Below are 14,787 nucleotides of genomic sequence, written 5' to 3' on the forward strand. Positions count from 1 at the left end.
TATGTCAAATGTCAATGTCAATTATGATTTTTTTTAACTTTGGAGGTAACCTGATTCTTTTGCCTGAGTAGCTCCACAAAGCAGAAAACACTTCACTTGTCCATTGTTGAATACCTAGTGCCTAACCCAGTACCTGGAACACAACAGGCTTGCAATGGACACGTAGAATAAAGAGATGAAAGAAAACTATTAAGAGCCAGTGGTGCTCTGTGGGGGCCCCCAAGAGAGCAGAGTTTTGCCTTCATATTGAAGAGTTTCTTTTCCCCGCTGTTGTAAACACATAAAGCCAGCAAGGAGCTTGTGTGGCTGCCTTCGCCACTGCCCCCCAGCAATGTTGTCTCTGTACCAGGCACCAAATTAGGATCCCCTCAGTGGGATCCCTGCTCTGTATGCACCCCAGTACTTGGGCACTTCCTAAATGTTTCAAGAGGATGGAGACTTTCCCCACATGAGTTTTCTGTGACTTATTTATTTATTTATTTATTTATTTATTTATTTGAGACAGAGTCATGCTCTGCCACCCAGGCTGGAGTGCAGTGGCGCGAGTTCGGCCTACTGCAACCTCTGCCTCCCAGGTTCAAGAGATTCTCCTGCCTCAGCCTCCCGAGGAGCTGGGATTACAGTTGCCCACCTCCACACTCAGCTAATTTTTTTGAATTTTTAGCAGAGAAAGGGTTTCACTATGTTGACCAGGCTGATCTCGAACTCTGACCTCAGGTGATTCACCCACCTCGGCCTCCCAAAGTGCTGGGATTACAGGCGTAAGTCACCATCCCCAGCCTCTGTGGTTTATTTTTGCTTGCAGCTGTTGTCATGACCAATTTGGGAGCATTACTGAGTCTGGGGTTGGGGGCGGGGGTCCTTCCCTGGAGAGGCTTTTCTCTGAGGTGAATTGAAGGTTGTCAAATCCTTCTGTCAAACTGGTCTCATCTGCATTAAGTCTTACAGAAATTCCTTAAAACGTCTGGCATGTGGGTGGAATCCTTCTTTCAGTTTTGAACAATGACATAGATTTTCCCCTACCATTATTTTCCTTTGGTTCGTCAATGGAGTTTGGAAGCAGGGGGTGGGGTGGTATGAGAAGTTCAAGGTGAGGGTTTGGATGTCTGTCACAGAATGCAAGTTTATCCTTGCACCTTTCATAGTCTCTTTAAACAAGATCCTCTCCACCTTATAGACCTATGGGAGGCATAACACCCTCTTCCCATCACTAGTCCCTCCTGTTGGGGGATATAAGAAGTTTCTCCTCTATCAGCTCTCTGCTTTCTTTCTGAGCGCTCCATTAGTATTTTGGATATTCTGGCTTTGGCTTTGTCTCATACCTTAGCTCTCTCAATTTATTTTCCCTTTTCCTCTGAGCTCGGGGAGAATCTCTTGAGTTTATCAGGCACACTGACCCATACTGAAAAATCAATTATCAAGCCACCTTTTCAGCTCTCTATAGTTCTTTGATTTCTCCTTCCTTGATTCTTCATATTTTCTTTCTCCTATCTCTCTTTTGCTTCTGTTAATCATCACGACCCTATTTCCATCAACATCATTAAGTGTACTTGCCTGAGGATTTCTGGGTGCTTGATTTAGGACTTTCCCAGGGGCACTCCTGCTGGGGCAATCTTTCCAGTCTCCAGAAGGGTATGGCCGTGTGGTTGAGACTGCTGAGGACAGTAGCAAAGATAGGAGGACAGAATTGAATGCAGAGTTATCCTGCCTCCAAGCACACGTAATGGAATGCCTTCACAGCAGCTGCGCTCAATCCTGTGGGTACCGCTACTGCATCCTGTCGTCTAGGAAGTTCACAAACTATATAATGTCTTTCATGTGGTAGCCACCTGGTGGCCCTGAGTCCCAGAGACTCTGACCTAGCACCTTGACTAGGACATGGAGCTGCTTGGACCACTAGTGGAACACCAACCTCCACACTTCAGTATGGGGCTTTAGAGCCATTCTGTGAAATCTCCTCTGGAAAGGAAAGATTTGAGCTTCAATTTCAACTTCAATGTGCATTCCAAATGTAGGCCTGAGAGCTGGGGGATGGAAGATGTTAAGCAGGAGGTCAGACCAGTCTTTGGACAACACTGGCAACGAAAATCACGCAGGTAGCTGAGAACAAAGCAAATGCCTCTTATCTCTTCTTACCTCGCCCATTATGCTGGTGATGAAAACTGTAAAAATGAGCCCAGCATAAGGTTTCCTACTTTTTCCTTTCGCAAGAGATAAGGAACACACTAATAGCTAAGGCCCCAGAGGGAGCTGATATTTAGACAATAGATTTCTTTTTCTAAATCCCTTAACACATTAAAATCTCCTCACTCTCCCTAAGCACAGTTCTCCAGAGTCCTTAATAAAACTTCCCTCTTTCTTTCTCATACACAGATGACATCTCTCCTTTGCCCTCCCACTGCACCAGGTGCCCCATCCTGTTTTCCGTCTGAGCCTGGCTGTCTGCTGCTGTCACCCAGGAAGGTCCTGCAGCCACCTGAACCAGCCCAGTCACTGCTCCCTGGGGCTTGACTGTGGGAATTGTAATTCCTTCAATGCTGGGCCCATGGCTGTGCTTCCTCCCAAAGAATGTCTGGGCTGTTCACTCCCCAGTATCTTGGGTAACTGCTGATCTAAAACAGCAAGCTCAGCTGGCCTGAATTATTCAGGGAAGGCTCTGGTGCTCATAGCTCCACAATCACTTCCACAAATGAATCAGGAAGGAAAGGGGGCTGATCACAGTGAAGAAGAGGGCTCTTTAAACATACCCTCTATAATAAGCATGTAGGAGAAAGGAAAGGGAAAACTGACAGGGGGTTTTACCAGCTCTCAGTAGAGCATAACATAGTTCTCTTGTTTGCACAGGGAGGAGAGGCTGTGATTGGCTTCTCACAGAAGAGATTATACTGAGCTCAAGGCCAGCTGCAGCAAGTGTGTGCAAAGGCAGTCCAGGCAGATTCTTAGTGGGAAGGCCACATAATCATCAGGCTCCACAGGCAGAGAAACAGGAGCTGCAGTGGCCACGCCAGACAGATGCAATGTCTGTAGGTGAAGGCGCATACCTGAGTCTCCACACAGCTTCAAGGGGCTACTGTTGGAATTTCACTCGGCTCAGAGAGTGAGGTGTTCCAATACAAAATGTCACACCACCCTTTAGGAAAAATGATTGTTTTGCTCTAAATTGCGTTCTGTCAATTTTTTTCTAATTTCTTTCACACCACAGCTGAGAAACAACTTCATACCTCCTGATTCACCTATGAAAATATTTCCCATAGGAAGAGGTGTGCATGTGCATGTACAAGCATATGCTCAAGCAAAGAAGCTGATATGAAAATGATAACATAAAAATAGTGGTAAGGAACTAAAAGAAGGGAAAGGTGTGTCCACTGAGGGAGTTTTCTTTTAAAAAATAGGTAGCTTTGTTGATGTCAAATATTATGCTAAGTATGCAAATAAATTCTTGCATTTAGTACTCACATCAACCCAATGAGTTAAGCATTATCCTTACTGCAAATGTGGAAACCGAGGCAGTATAGCATAGAAGCCAGCACATGAGCCTCGGAACCAGCTTGTTCTGCTTTCAAAATCAAGCTCTGCCCTTTATTGGCTGTGTAATTCTGGGTAAGTTACTAAATTCACTCAGCCTTGATTGTTCTCTTATAAAAGGGGATGAGATCTATCCCATAAGATTATTGTGAGGATTAAATGAGATATATAAAATGCAAAAGATAGAGCATCAACAATTTAGGATATTAGGTTTCCTCTATGACTAAATGTTTAAAAATCATTTCAATTCAGTTTACCAAAAAAATGATGTTTAAGTTAAAAAAAAAAAACACCCAGCCCCTGATGACCTGTTTGACATGAATGAATTGGAGGGTTATGAAACTGCAGATATGGACCAGCTTTTGAAAATCTTGGAGGGAGAATTAATGATTTTCAAGCATTAGAATGTACTTTGATTTGGATACTCTTTAGTTTGTATGATGGCAAATTATCTCTCTTTTTTTTTTTTTTTTTGAGACAGAGTCTTGTTCTGTCATCCAGGCTGGAGGGCAGTGGCACAATCTTGGCTCACTGCAACCTCCGCCTCCCAGGTTCAAGTGATTCTCGTGCCTCTGCCTCCCAAGTAGCTGGGACTACAGACGCACGCCACCATGTCTGGCTAATTTTTTGTATTTTTAGTAGAAATGGGGGTTTTACCATGTTGCCCAGGCTGGTCTCGAACTCCTGAGCTCAAGCAATCCACCCACCTCAGCCTCCCAAAGTGATGGTATTACAGGTGTGAGCCACCATGCCTAGCCTGCAAGTTACCTCTTGATTTAAAATATTTTCCAATCATGAAGGAAATTGGCTTGATTCTGCTACTTCCCTCCACCTCTGACTTTGGGGGTAGGGGACAGATAAGCAGAAACTGCTGAACATGACTCTCAGCCAGCTGGGCAGCCATCCCTCAGCCACAGTGAGCTTGATTTGCATGTTCCAGGAGGAAGCAAGGAGTCAGGTCCTTCTCCAGTCCTGGGGAACAGGAGAAGGATGGGGGAACGCCTGATTCCTCCCCTTCTGTAGCCAAAGCAGACTAGTTTAGGGAGGAGACAGGGAAACCACCAGAGCAGGTCAAGATCAACCTGAAGGAAGTGGGAGTCAGAGACAACCTACTAAAGGAAGTGCATGTGTGCCTTGTACACGCATGGGGTGGACCAAGGAAAAGATTTACCCTAAAAGAACAAAGTATGCTCCGACAAATCTATTGAAAGGAATGATTTACACTGGTGCTTCCTGCCCAAATGTTGAGACCAATGGCCTGGTGCTTCCTTCTTGAAACTAGGTTGCTCTACTTACATGAAACAAACTGGGCAGAAGTCAACCGTGAGAGCCTGAGCCTCCCCAAGCAAACAGCAAAAGATTCCCCAGGCCCAAGAGCCCCCACCCCCACCTTCAAAGAAAGTGGATCTACCCGGAGCACGTAGGCCAGAGGAGCCAGGAGAAGAGGGTTAGTCCGTGAGCTCTGGGTACCTGGAGAACCTGTCCCCATGAAGGTCACCGAGGAACCTATGGATCTTCCACTCTTCGCCCAGAATGTCTTCCCTCTATCCCCTCCACCTCCCCAAATTCCAGCACTAGGGGCCACCTCAGAGCCACAAATCCTGAAAGGACCACCCAGGTGACTCGGGCCCACACACCCCTCTTTCGGGGTACACTTGGTGGCAGGCTAGCAGGCTTTTGGCCTCAGCTGGTGGTGCTATATAACCAGATTCGTCACAGAGACCCATCTTTTATCAATCCCAGGCCAGAAGTACAAAGACTGATCTTAACGATGTGGCCTGCCTGGGAGGTAAGGCGGCAGGCGTTGCCAGAATTGATGGGAACTGGGGCACAGGTGGGAAACCTGGTTTAACAAATTCTTCATTGATTCAGGGGACCACTTTCCTTGAGCCAAGTCTTAGCAAGCGGCCGGCGAAACTCGCAGGTCCCTTTCCTGGCTGCGTCCCCAGCCTCCAGCCTTCCCCGCCCCAGAGATGCCCCAGGAGCGGCCCCTGGGTGTAGGTAACGGGCGCCCGGGCGACTCCGCTCCGCCGCCTAGAGCCTGGAAGCCGCCACTGCGGCCCGGGACAATCCGGCTGCGCGGCCGGCGCCGACCCGGCACGCTGGAGTCCGCTGCGGCACGGCTCTGGCAGTCGGGGGTGGTGTCTGAAGTCAGGCGCTTCCTGCCTTTTCCTCGGCCTGGGTGCCCGGCTCGCGCCGCCAGGCTCTGGGATCCCAGGTCGCCCCGCCCAGCAGCCCGCGCCCTGCTCGGTGCGCTCAGCGTCCCCGCCCCTTGCCCCAAACCCCCACCCTCTGTGCCCTCAGGGGGGCACCCCCATTGGGGCGGGAGGGGGTCAGCCGTGCCCCGGTCGCCGAGTGGCGAGGAGGTGACGGTAGCCGCCTTCCTATTTCCGCCCGGCGGGCAGCGCTGCGGGGCGAGTGCCAGCAGAGAGGCGCTCGGTCCTCCCTCCGCCCGCCCGCGCCGGGGGCAGGCCCTGCCTAGTCGCTCCTTTTTCCCCCGCACCGCGGCGCCGCTCCGCCACTCGGGCACCGCAGGTAGGGCAGGAGGCTGGAGCGCCTGCTGCCCGCCCGCCCGTAAAATGGTCCCCTCGGCTGGACAGCTCGCCCTGTTCGCGCTGGGTACGTACGCCGGCTGCGGCGACCCCTGCGCCCCGCGGCACCCTGCTTCCCCCGGTCCCCGCCGAGTTCCCCTTTCCGGGGGTTTCTGCGCCCGCCTGGGAGAGTGGAGAGAAGCGAATAGTCTCAATGGGTTGGCGCCTGGGAGGCAAGGGGAGTCATTAAGAATGACAAAGAGGGGACTGTCCGGTCGAGCGCCGACGCTTCCCCGGGAAAGTGGCTGCCTGGGCCGTGCGTGAGAACGCCTGGGAAGGGGAAGCGGAGTGTGAACGGGCTTGAACTTTAATCCGCCGCGGCTGTGTGTCTGCTCAGACGCATGCCTACACCTACCTGCTTACCTGGCCGCCTCCAAGCCCGGCTCAGCCGGCGTCGCTGGCGTGTAGACTGGGCCGCCTCGGAACGGGGGCCGGCGTCTAACCCTCTGGCCGGGTCTTGCCTGCGTCCCTTTGGCACCTCCTGCCCACCCCTAAGCCCCAGCGACGGGCAGAGATGTTCGGGATCGGCAGAGGCGCCCTCGATCTCCTTTCAGAGCTCCTGAGCTTTGGGGGTAGGTTTTGGATTTTTGTGCGGATTAATGGTTCCTTTAATTAACTTCCCTGGGAGAAGTGGTTTCGGTGTCAGCGGAGGGCAGGAGCGAAACCCTAAACCGAGTGTTGCCAGTTTCCTTTGAGTATGTCCTTGGAAATGAAGGAGGGATGGGAAAGGTGAGGGGAAGTTAAACCCCTCTCCCGGGTCGGGTCTGCGGAGCGGTGCGTTTTTTGGCGGTGAAGTTCAAGGGTCTGTCTGGACGCGGTGAGGGCGCAGCGCCGCGCGCCGCCTGGCCAGTTCTTGCCCCTTGTGCTGGGGGGTCTCTGGTGTTGAGATAGCTGATCAACAGCGCAGGTGTCCTGGTTATTGCTAGTCTTCCGTGAAGTGAATTGTTCGTTCGATATGCCCCGAGTTTAACCCTGTATAGCATGCGGCTCACTACAGGGTGGTCAGAGTCAGTGGAAAGCCATGGAACTCCTCCCCAGAAATGCCCAGAGCCGCAGCCTCTACCCAGCTCCGTGTACAACTCCAGGGGGTTCACGGCCCCGCCTGCAAGCCTGCCCTAGAAACGCTGATTAAAAACCGCAGCAGAAGGGGAGGCATCCTCTAAGAGAAATACAAGGCAGTCTTGGAACCGGATGCTCCCAGCTACACCCTTACCTGAAACTCACCAGCAGGTAACATGGGTATGGGAGGCTTTTCCCCCACATTTTTGAAGAATTGCCTTTTTTGTGTGCATGTATTGACTGTTGCTCTGATTTAAATTTTAGAAAAAGCAATAAAACATTACCAATACAAGGGAAGCTTCCTGGATATAATTATCCCTTGTAATGTTTTTGCAAATAATAGTAGTAAGTAGTAGTAATAATAACAGCTGATGCTATTTGAGCATTTTACTCTGTGTCAAAGTCCAAGTGCTTTACATTTATTCATGCGGTTTTCACACCAATCTGATAAAGAAGGTGTTAATATTATTCTCATTATATAGCAGAGGAAAGTAAAGCACACAGGGTCCACAGTAAGTAGCTAGACCAGGATTGTCGAAGAACGTGGAAGGAACGTGAATATGAAAAGTCACCTAACTTGTGGTCATTATAGTCCCATCTCTCTTTTGGGACTTTGCCTTAAAGAGAGATTATATGGAATACCCTGGAACTTGCTGTTAAATTGAGTTTCCTATTGAATTCCTGGGATCTCAAGGTGGTTATTCGGTAAAAATTAGAGGCAGGAAATGATGAAGATAAGCACATTTGAGTAATTGTTTGAAAGTTGTCCCTACACCCCACACTCCCATCCCAGAATACTCGCCCACGAAGACTGCATTCATTCATCATGTAATTTTACTCTCTTGCCTGAATGTTCTTTTCAGCTTGATCTTTGTTTCCTTCCCTAAGAAAATGATGTATAAACTTTAAAAGATTGATCAATATGTAAAAGCTGGCTCACACAGTTCCAAAATGTGAGCAGTTGAAAAAAGTGGAGAAAAAAAAAGGCAGGAGTAATTTACACCAGTGAGGACTCCTTTTTATTTATATGTCTTTAAAAGAAAAATCATAGCTGTGAGTTCTGTGCATTTACTAGAACTGCTGCCTCCCACATATAGCTTTACTTTGCACATTTCCTTCAAAGCTGCTTTCCCCTCTGATTTTTCTTAAATAGTTGAAGGCAGTTCCAGGAGAATCAACCAGTGTTCCATCGCTATCCAAGATCTAGGAAACCTTCGTGGGGCTAGTCTGAGAAGGAACTGGCTGTTAGGAGTCTCGGTTAATGTTTGATTACTTGGAACCTGAGCATTGATTAATGTTTTCAGTAAGAGAATGTGAAGACTGTTGCCCAGATGGCAACACTGGAAACATAACCCAGGTTCCTGTGTGGCTGCCCTCCCATGTCAGGTTTCCATCACTGGCAGGCAGACCGCACAGGGGCTTGGCATTTCCAGTTAGTTACATTTCCTCCTCTGTGTTCACGGAGCAAGATGTGTGATCTTCGACAAGTTACTTAGCTTTTCTATGCCTTGTTTTTCTCACCTGCAAAATGGGGATATTAATAGGGTTGTTGAATATATTTAATGTATGCAGAAGGCTGCCTGGTATGTAGTAAGAGCTTAATCTTATCATCATCATCATCATCATCATTGTTGTTACTTTGAGCCCCATAGAATTCCAGACATCATTGCAGGTTATGTGAGTTGTATAACTGGGAGAGTTTGTAGGTTTTCATTTATCTCATCTCCATGCTCTTTACCATTCCTTAGAAAAATATCACCCAACCGAAAAACCTACCTAGGTAATTTCTGGTGAGTATGATTTGGCCGATGACAAATTCAAGCAAATCTGGAGGGTTTTTTTGTTTTTTGTTTTTTGTTTTTTGTTTTTGAGACGGAGTCTCACTCTGTCTCACAGGCTGGAGTGCAGTGGCACGATCTCGGCTCACTGCAAGCTCCGCCTCCCGGGTTCGCGCCATTCTGCCTCAGCCTCCCCATTAGCTGGGACTACAGGCGCCCGCCACCACGCCCGGCTAATTTTTTTTTTAATATTTTTAGTAGAGACGGGGTTTCACCGTGTTAGCCAGGATGGTCTACATCTCCTGACCTCGTGATCCACCCACCTCGGCCTCCCAAAGTGCTGGGATTACAGGCGTGAGCCACCGCCCCTGGCCCTGGAGGTTCTTTTAGACATCATGAATTCTTTAATTCTTTTTAATTTTAATTATTTAATTCTTTAATTTTTTATGCAAATTTTTTGTATCTCCTTTAGTATTCAATGATCAGTTGTTTATGGAAGTTAGCACTAAGTTCCAGTTTTCTCATCTGTAAAGTGGGAATAATAAAACTGTGCCCACCTCACAGGCTGTTGTAAGACTCACATGAGATGGTAAATATGTAAGCTATTTATAAAAAAAAATAAGGACTGCACACAAAATGCAACTGATCTTATGATACAAAAATGGATTTTATAATCCAGAGATAAGCTTTATTATTTTTATGGCAACTCCCATAAGTAAGGACCGAATGTGGACCTAAAGAATGATGTCATAGGAAACAAAGTAGCATTAAGGATGGGCAGAGGCGAAATAAATCACCTTCCCTGTTTAAGTCAGGACTGAGGGACCAGTACGGGAACTGAAAGAAGACGTTTCTTTTCTCTATTACCTGGACGTGATGTCTTTCAGAGTAGACAGTGGAGATTTTCCTAGGACACATGTTTTCCGTATTGGGCAGCCGTAATTAGGGAGTGTTCTCTTAGAACATGGGCTGTAAAGCTGTATATGGAAGCCTTAGAGGCTGAGTTTTCCATATTTGCTTTTCCAGATTTTGGGTTCCTCAGGATAAAGTGATCTTTCTGTAAATACTCAATGTCCCCTGCAAAGGGGACTTTTCTTATAGGAATAAGTGATGCTTCTTGTTACTGTTACTGTGGCAACATATGAAAAATAGATGACTTTTCCATTAGGCCTATCTAAGGACCTTTTCAAAGTGTGTCTTGAACAAGGTCCTACTCTTTGCACTGCCCTCTAAAAGGGATGGGCAACGGGAAGAGGAGGTTTGGTTAATGGAAATGAAAATGGCTTGTACACACTGAATTAGGCATCTTGTGTTTGGTGTCACACTCAAAACCTCTGTAGTATCTTCTACAGCAGGCCTTACATTGGAATGATCTGGAGGGCTGGTTAAAATGGATTGCCAGGCCCCCTCCACTGCAGTTGTGAGTCTGTGGGTGGGAGGTTTGCCTGGCTAACAAGTTCCCAGGTGTGGCTTATGTTGCTGATAGGGAAAGGGCAGAAGGGACCCTTGGAGAACCACTGCTTTTCAGTCAGTTGCTGTTAGGGAAACTTTTGGCTTAACCAATTGCATGTTACCTAAAGTACGTTCAGACACTTGTAAATGCCACCGTGAATTTACAAGCTATTATTAAAGGCACTTTAAGGCCTGTCGTGCTGACCAGGACAGAGTTAGCCCTCTTGCTGAGACCTCTTCATTTTAAGTGTTCTTGTTCTTTATCCATGGAAAATGTAACGATCCCATGTTATTAAACTTAAGCTTGCCAGTGCTAATCATGTCACCTTTTCCTTTGGATTACCAAAAGCTGACCATTGTTTTGCTGCCGTTTCAAATATTTTAATCACCTAATTAAAAAATATGAACATAGCTCTTTGCTAAAGGGCTAATATGTTTAAGATTGCACTTAGATAAAGGGAGATTGGGAGACTTTTATGGTGGTTTTTGGTTTTGTTTAGCCTTTTCTTCCCCCTAGGAAATGTCAAGTATAAAAATCTTTCATAGACTCAAGAAAGCCAGAAATCTAGACTACCAAAACCATCTCTTGGGAGCTCTTCAAGTTCAAGGCACATTCCTTTTAGAATAACACTAAAAATCTAGGTAAAAACTGGGTAAAATGGTAAATTCTGTTAAAGATTACACGTTTGTTGTACTGAGTATGACTTAAGAAATAAATAGTTGCTACCTGGGCTTAGAAAAAGTTGGAAGTTTATTGAGATGGAATTTAATGTATTTTGCTAGTGCTCTAAGTCAGAGGAAGCAAATTTGTTTCACGTGGAGCTGCTCCCCTAATCAAGTGAGTTCTATGCCTAGCACTTTTGGCTTTAATTTTTGTTGTTGTTGTTGTTATTGTTCCCTTACTGTGAAAGGCTTTCCGTTTTCTTCACCTTCACGTTTGTACCCTTGAAGTATTTGCTGCTGCTTAGGGTTTCCTCAAGATGGAACCCCTTTATGTAACAACCAGGCTATCATTGCTTCACCTGTTTTCATCTTGGAATGTGTTAACTTTTCCAGCTGGCAACCCCCGTAGCAGAGCCCTGGCCCCACTGTGTTCTGGTTTGGATTAATGTTGATTGGTGCTTAACCTCTCTCCTCTATCAGTTTGAGGGTTTCTTCCTCCTCACCTCTGTGTTTGGCACCTCTGAGCACAGGCTGAGCCTCAGCAGGGACCAATAAGTATTTGATGACCTCTTGGGGCCTCAGTGCAGGATACTCTGAGGTACTCAGTTGGCAAACACTTGGTGGTGTTCATGTTAATCCTGAAAAATTCTTTATTATGAAAATCAAGGGTGGTTGCATATAAAGTCTTGCATCACTAATGCTGGTAGTCTTCAGGATAGCATTTTATTGTTTTAAAAAAATAGATTATAATTTAATGTCTTCACAATTGCAAATCGTATTTTTTCTCTAGAACACTTGGAAAATTAAGACAAGTGTAAGAGAGTGTTTTAATGACCTATAATTCCACCACTGAAAGATAACTGATTAACATTTTGTTTTAGAACCTGATGGATCTATTCTTTATAGTATATATCTATAGATATATATATCTCTATATATATATCTATAGATAGTATATATATAGTATATATACAGATAGTGTATATTGTATAGATAGTATACTATATTATATATAATAGTATACTATCTATATATATAATATAGTAGTATAAGTATAGATAGTATACTATCTATACTTATTCTGTTCTTATACTATTATATAGATAGTGTATCTATTCTTTAAAAGCATATATGAATTCCAGTGGGCTCACACTGTTTAATGTACTTGTTTTTGTAACTTAATCTTTCATAATAATTTTTGTTTGTTTTTTGTGTTTCTTTTTTCTTGAGATGGAGGCTCGCTCTGTTGCCCAGGCTGGAGTGCAGTGGCATGATCTAGGCTCACCGCAACCTCTGCCTCCCAGGTTTAAGTGATTTCCAGCTAATTTTTGTGTTTTTAGTAGAGACAGGATTTCTTCATGTTGGCCAGGCTGGTCTTGAACTCCTGACCTCAGGCAATCTGCCTGCCTCGGCCTCCCAAAGTGCTAAATTACAGGCGTGAGGCCACCACGCCCAGCCAACAAACATTTTTTGAGTCATTAAACATTCATCTATAGCATTCCTAGTGGCTGGGAAATACTCCCTTGACTACATATATTGTAATGACTTTTGAAGCACTTTGACCATATAGATTTTTCCTATTTGTCACTATTATGAATAATCCACACATTGTTGTGGGAATATTAACTGATACAACATTTTTTTAAAAGTCAGCGTGGCAATAGCTACAAATTTTAAATGGGCATAACTTCTGAGTCATCAATTTCACCTTTTGATATATTCTACATAAATACATGTTGAAATGTGCAAAGAAAAATGTAGAAGACGGTGACTATTGAATTGTTTGTAAGAACAAGTTGCTAGTACCACACTGCTATAATTATTTAAGGAGATTTCTTAAATCCTTTATTTTTCTATGTCAGTGCAATGATATACTGTGTAGCTATTTAAAAGATTTAGCTATTAAAAGGTTTTCTGGCCAAGCAAGGTGGCTCACACCTGTAATCCCAGCCCTTTGGGAGGTTGAGGCAGGCAGATCACTTGAGCCCAGGAGTTCAAGACCAGCCTGGGCAACATAGTGAGACTCCCACCGTGGCTGGATCAAAGATGGCCAGATAGGAACAGCTTTGTCTGCAGCTCCCAGCGAGAGACTCCCCACAATCTCTGCAAAAAAAAAGAAAAATTAGCGGGGTGTGATGTAGTGCATGCCTGTAGTCCCAGCTACTTGGGAGGCTGAGGCTGGTGGATCACTGGAGCCTGGGAGGTCGAGGTTGCAGTGAGTCATGATTGAGCCACTGCACTCCAGCCTGGCCCTGTCTCAAAAAAAAAAAAAAAAAAAAAAAAAAAGGGTTTTCATTGGGATGGAGAGAGGGAGCCAGTGTTGAAAAACTATCTATTGGGCACCATGCTTACTATCTGGGTAACAATGAATTGTACCCCAAATCACAGAATTACACGATATATCCACGTAACAAACCTGCACATGTACCCCTGAATCTAAAAATAAAAGTTGACATTAAAAATAAAAATAAAGTAATGAAGGGTTTTCACAACACACTAAATTTAAAAGGGCAGGTTCCAGTACTATATGTATAGTACAGTGTCTTGCTCTGAATTGGTTAATTTTTTATAAGAAGCATTTATTAAATCTATAGTGCCTAAAGTCAAAGAATATAAGTAATACAACAGGCATTCTTGTACAGAAATGTTTGGCACATCTTGTAATATTTAGAATAAATTTCTAGAAATTGGCCTTTTCTCTCACTTTCTTGATCTTCTATAACACTGTAAGTTAGATTTAACATTTGCCAAGTTGATTGGAGAAAAATGATCTCAGCCCAGTTTTCATATGTAGTATTTGTTAGGATCAGTAAATTTGTTGGACATTTGTCATTTTGCTACTTGCATCTTAACCTTTAAAAATTTTTTCTTATTGATTGATCATCCTTTTCTTGGAGCTTTATAATAACACTTTATATGAAAAGAATAGTAATCCTTTTTCAGTCGTACATTGCAAGTATTTTCCCCCATTTATTTTTTATCTTTTACTGTTTTGTTTATGATATTTTGACATACCTAAGGTTTTTATTTTTATGTAGCAGAAACTATGCATCTTTTCCCATTAGCGTTCTACCTTTACTTATATATTTAGAAAAACCTTTTCTTTTTCCAAGATATGCCAATATTTTCTTACTTTTTTTCTTGTAGTTCTTTAGTGATCTCATATATTATGTTGAAATATTTCATCTATAATTTTTCTAGGGTATGTTGTGAGATGTAACTCATTTTCATTTTTTGAAACAGTCAACCAGTTAGTAGTCTAAAATGCTATTTATGGAATAATCTACCCTTCCCCCTGTGGTGTGAAATTCCATTTTCATCATATGACAAATTCTGTTTTTTTTAAACAATTAAAACCGGTTCTTTGTAAAATGATAAGATCTGGGGCATACTGCAGCATAGGAACTAAGCGCACAAGACTTGGACTCTCACAGACTCTGGATTCAAATCTCAGTTCTGCCCTACTAGCAGTTTAAAATGAGACACAATATGCTTTCTTCTTCTTCTTCCTCTTCTTCTTCTTCTTCTTTTTCTTCGTCTTCTTTGTCTTCTTCGTCTCCTTCGTCTCCTTCGTGTCCTTCGTCTCCTTGGTCTCCTTCCAACATTTTTACAATTTTTAATTCTGTGGGTACATAGTAGGTATATATATTTATAGGGTACCTGAGATATTTTGATATATAGGCATGCAATGTGTAATAAACACATCAAGGTAAATGGAG

The 14,787-nt window shown here is 44.5% G+C and overlaps 1 protein-coding gene across 2 annotated transcripts in view; it reads left to right on the plus strand.

The window, feature by feature from the left end:
• Positions 1 to 6,042: 6,042 nt before the first annotated feature.
• Positions 6,043 to 14,787, plus strand: part of TGFA (transforming growth factor alpha) — a 106,212-nt gene continuing 97,467 nt past the window's right edge. For both annotated transcript variants that reach the window (XM_054476293.2, XM_054476294.2), the window contains exon 1: positions 6,043 to 6,144. In XM_054476293.2, the coding sequence (XP_054332268.1) occupies positions 6,105 to 6,144 (40 nt within the window). In that variant the 5' untranslated portion in view covers positions 6,043 to 6,104. The remainder of the gene's footprint in view (positions 6,145 to 14,787) is intronic.

Source organism: Pongo pygmaeus, chromosome 12 (genome assembly GCF_028885625.2).
Source record: "Pongo pygmaeus isolate AG05252 chromosome 12, NHGRI_mPonPyg2-v2.0_pri, whole genome shotgun sequence".
Classification (NCBI taxonomy): domain Eukaryota; kingdom Metazoa; phylum Chordata; class Mammalia; order Primates; family Hominidae; genus Pongo; species Pongo pygmaeus.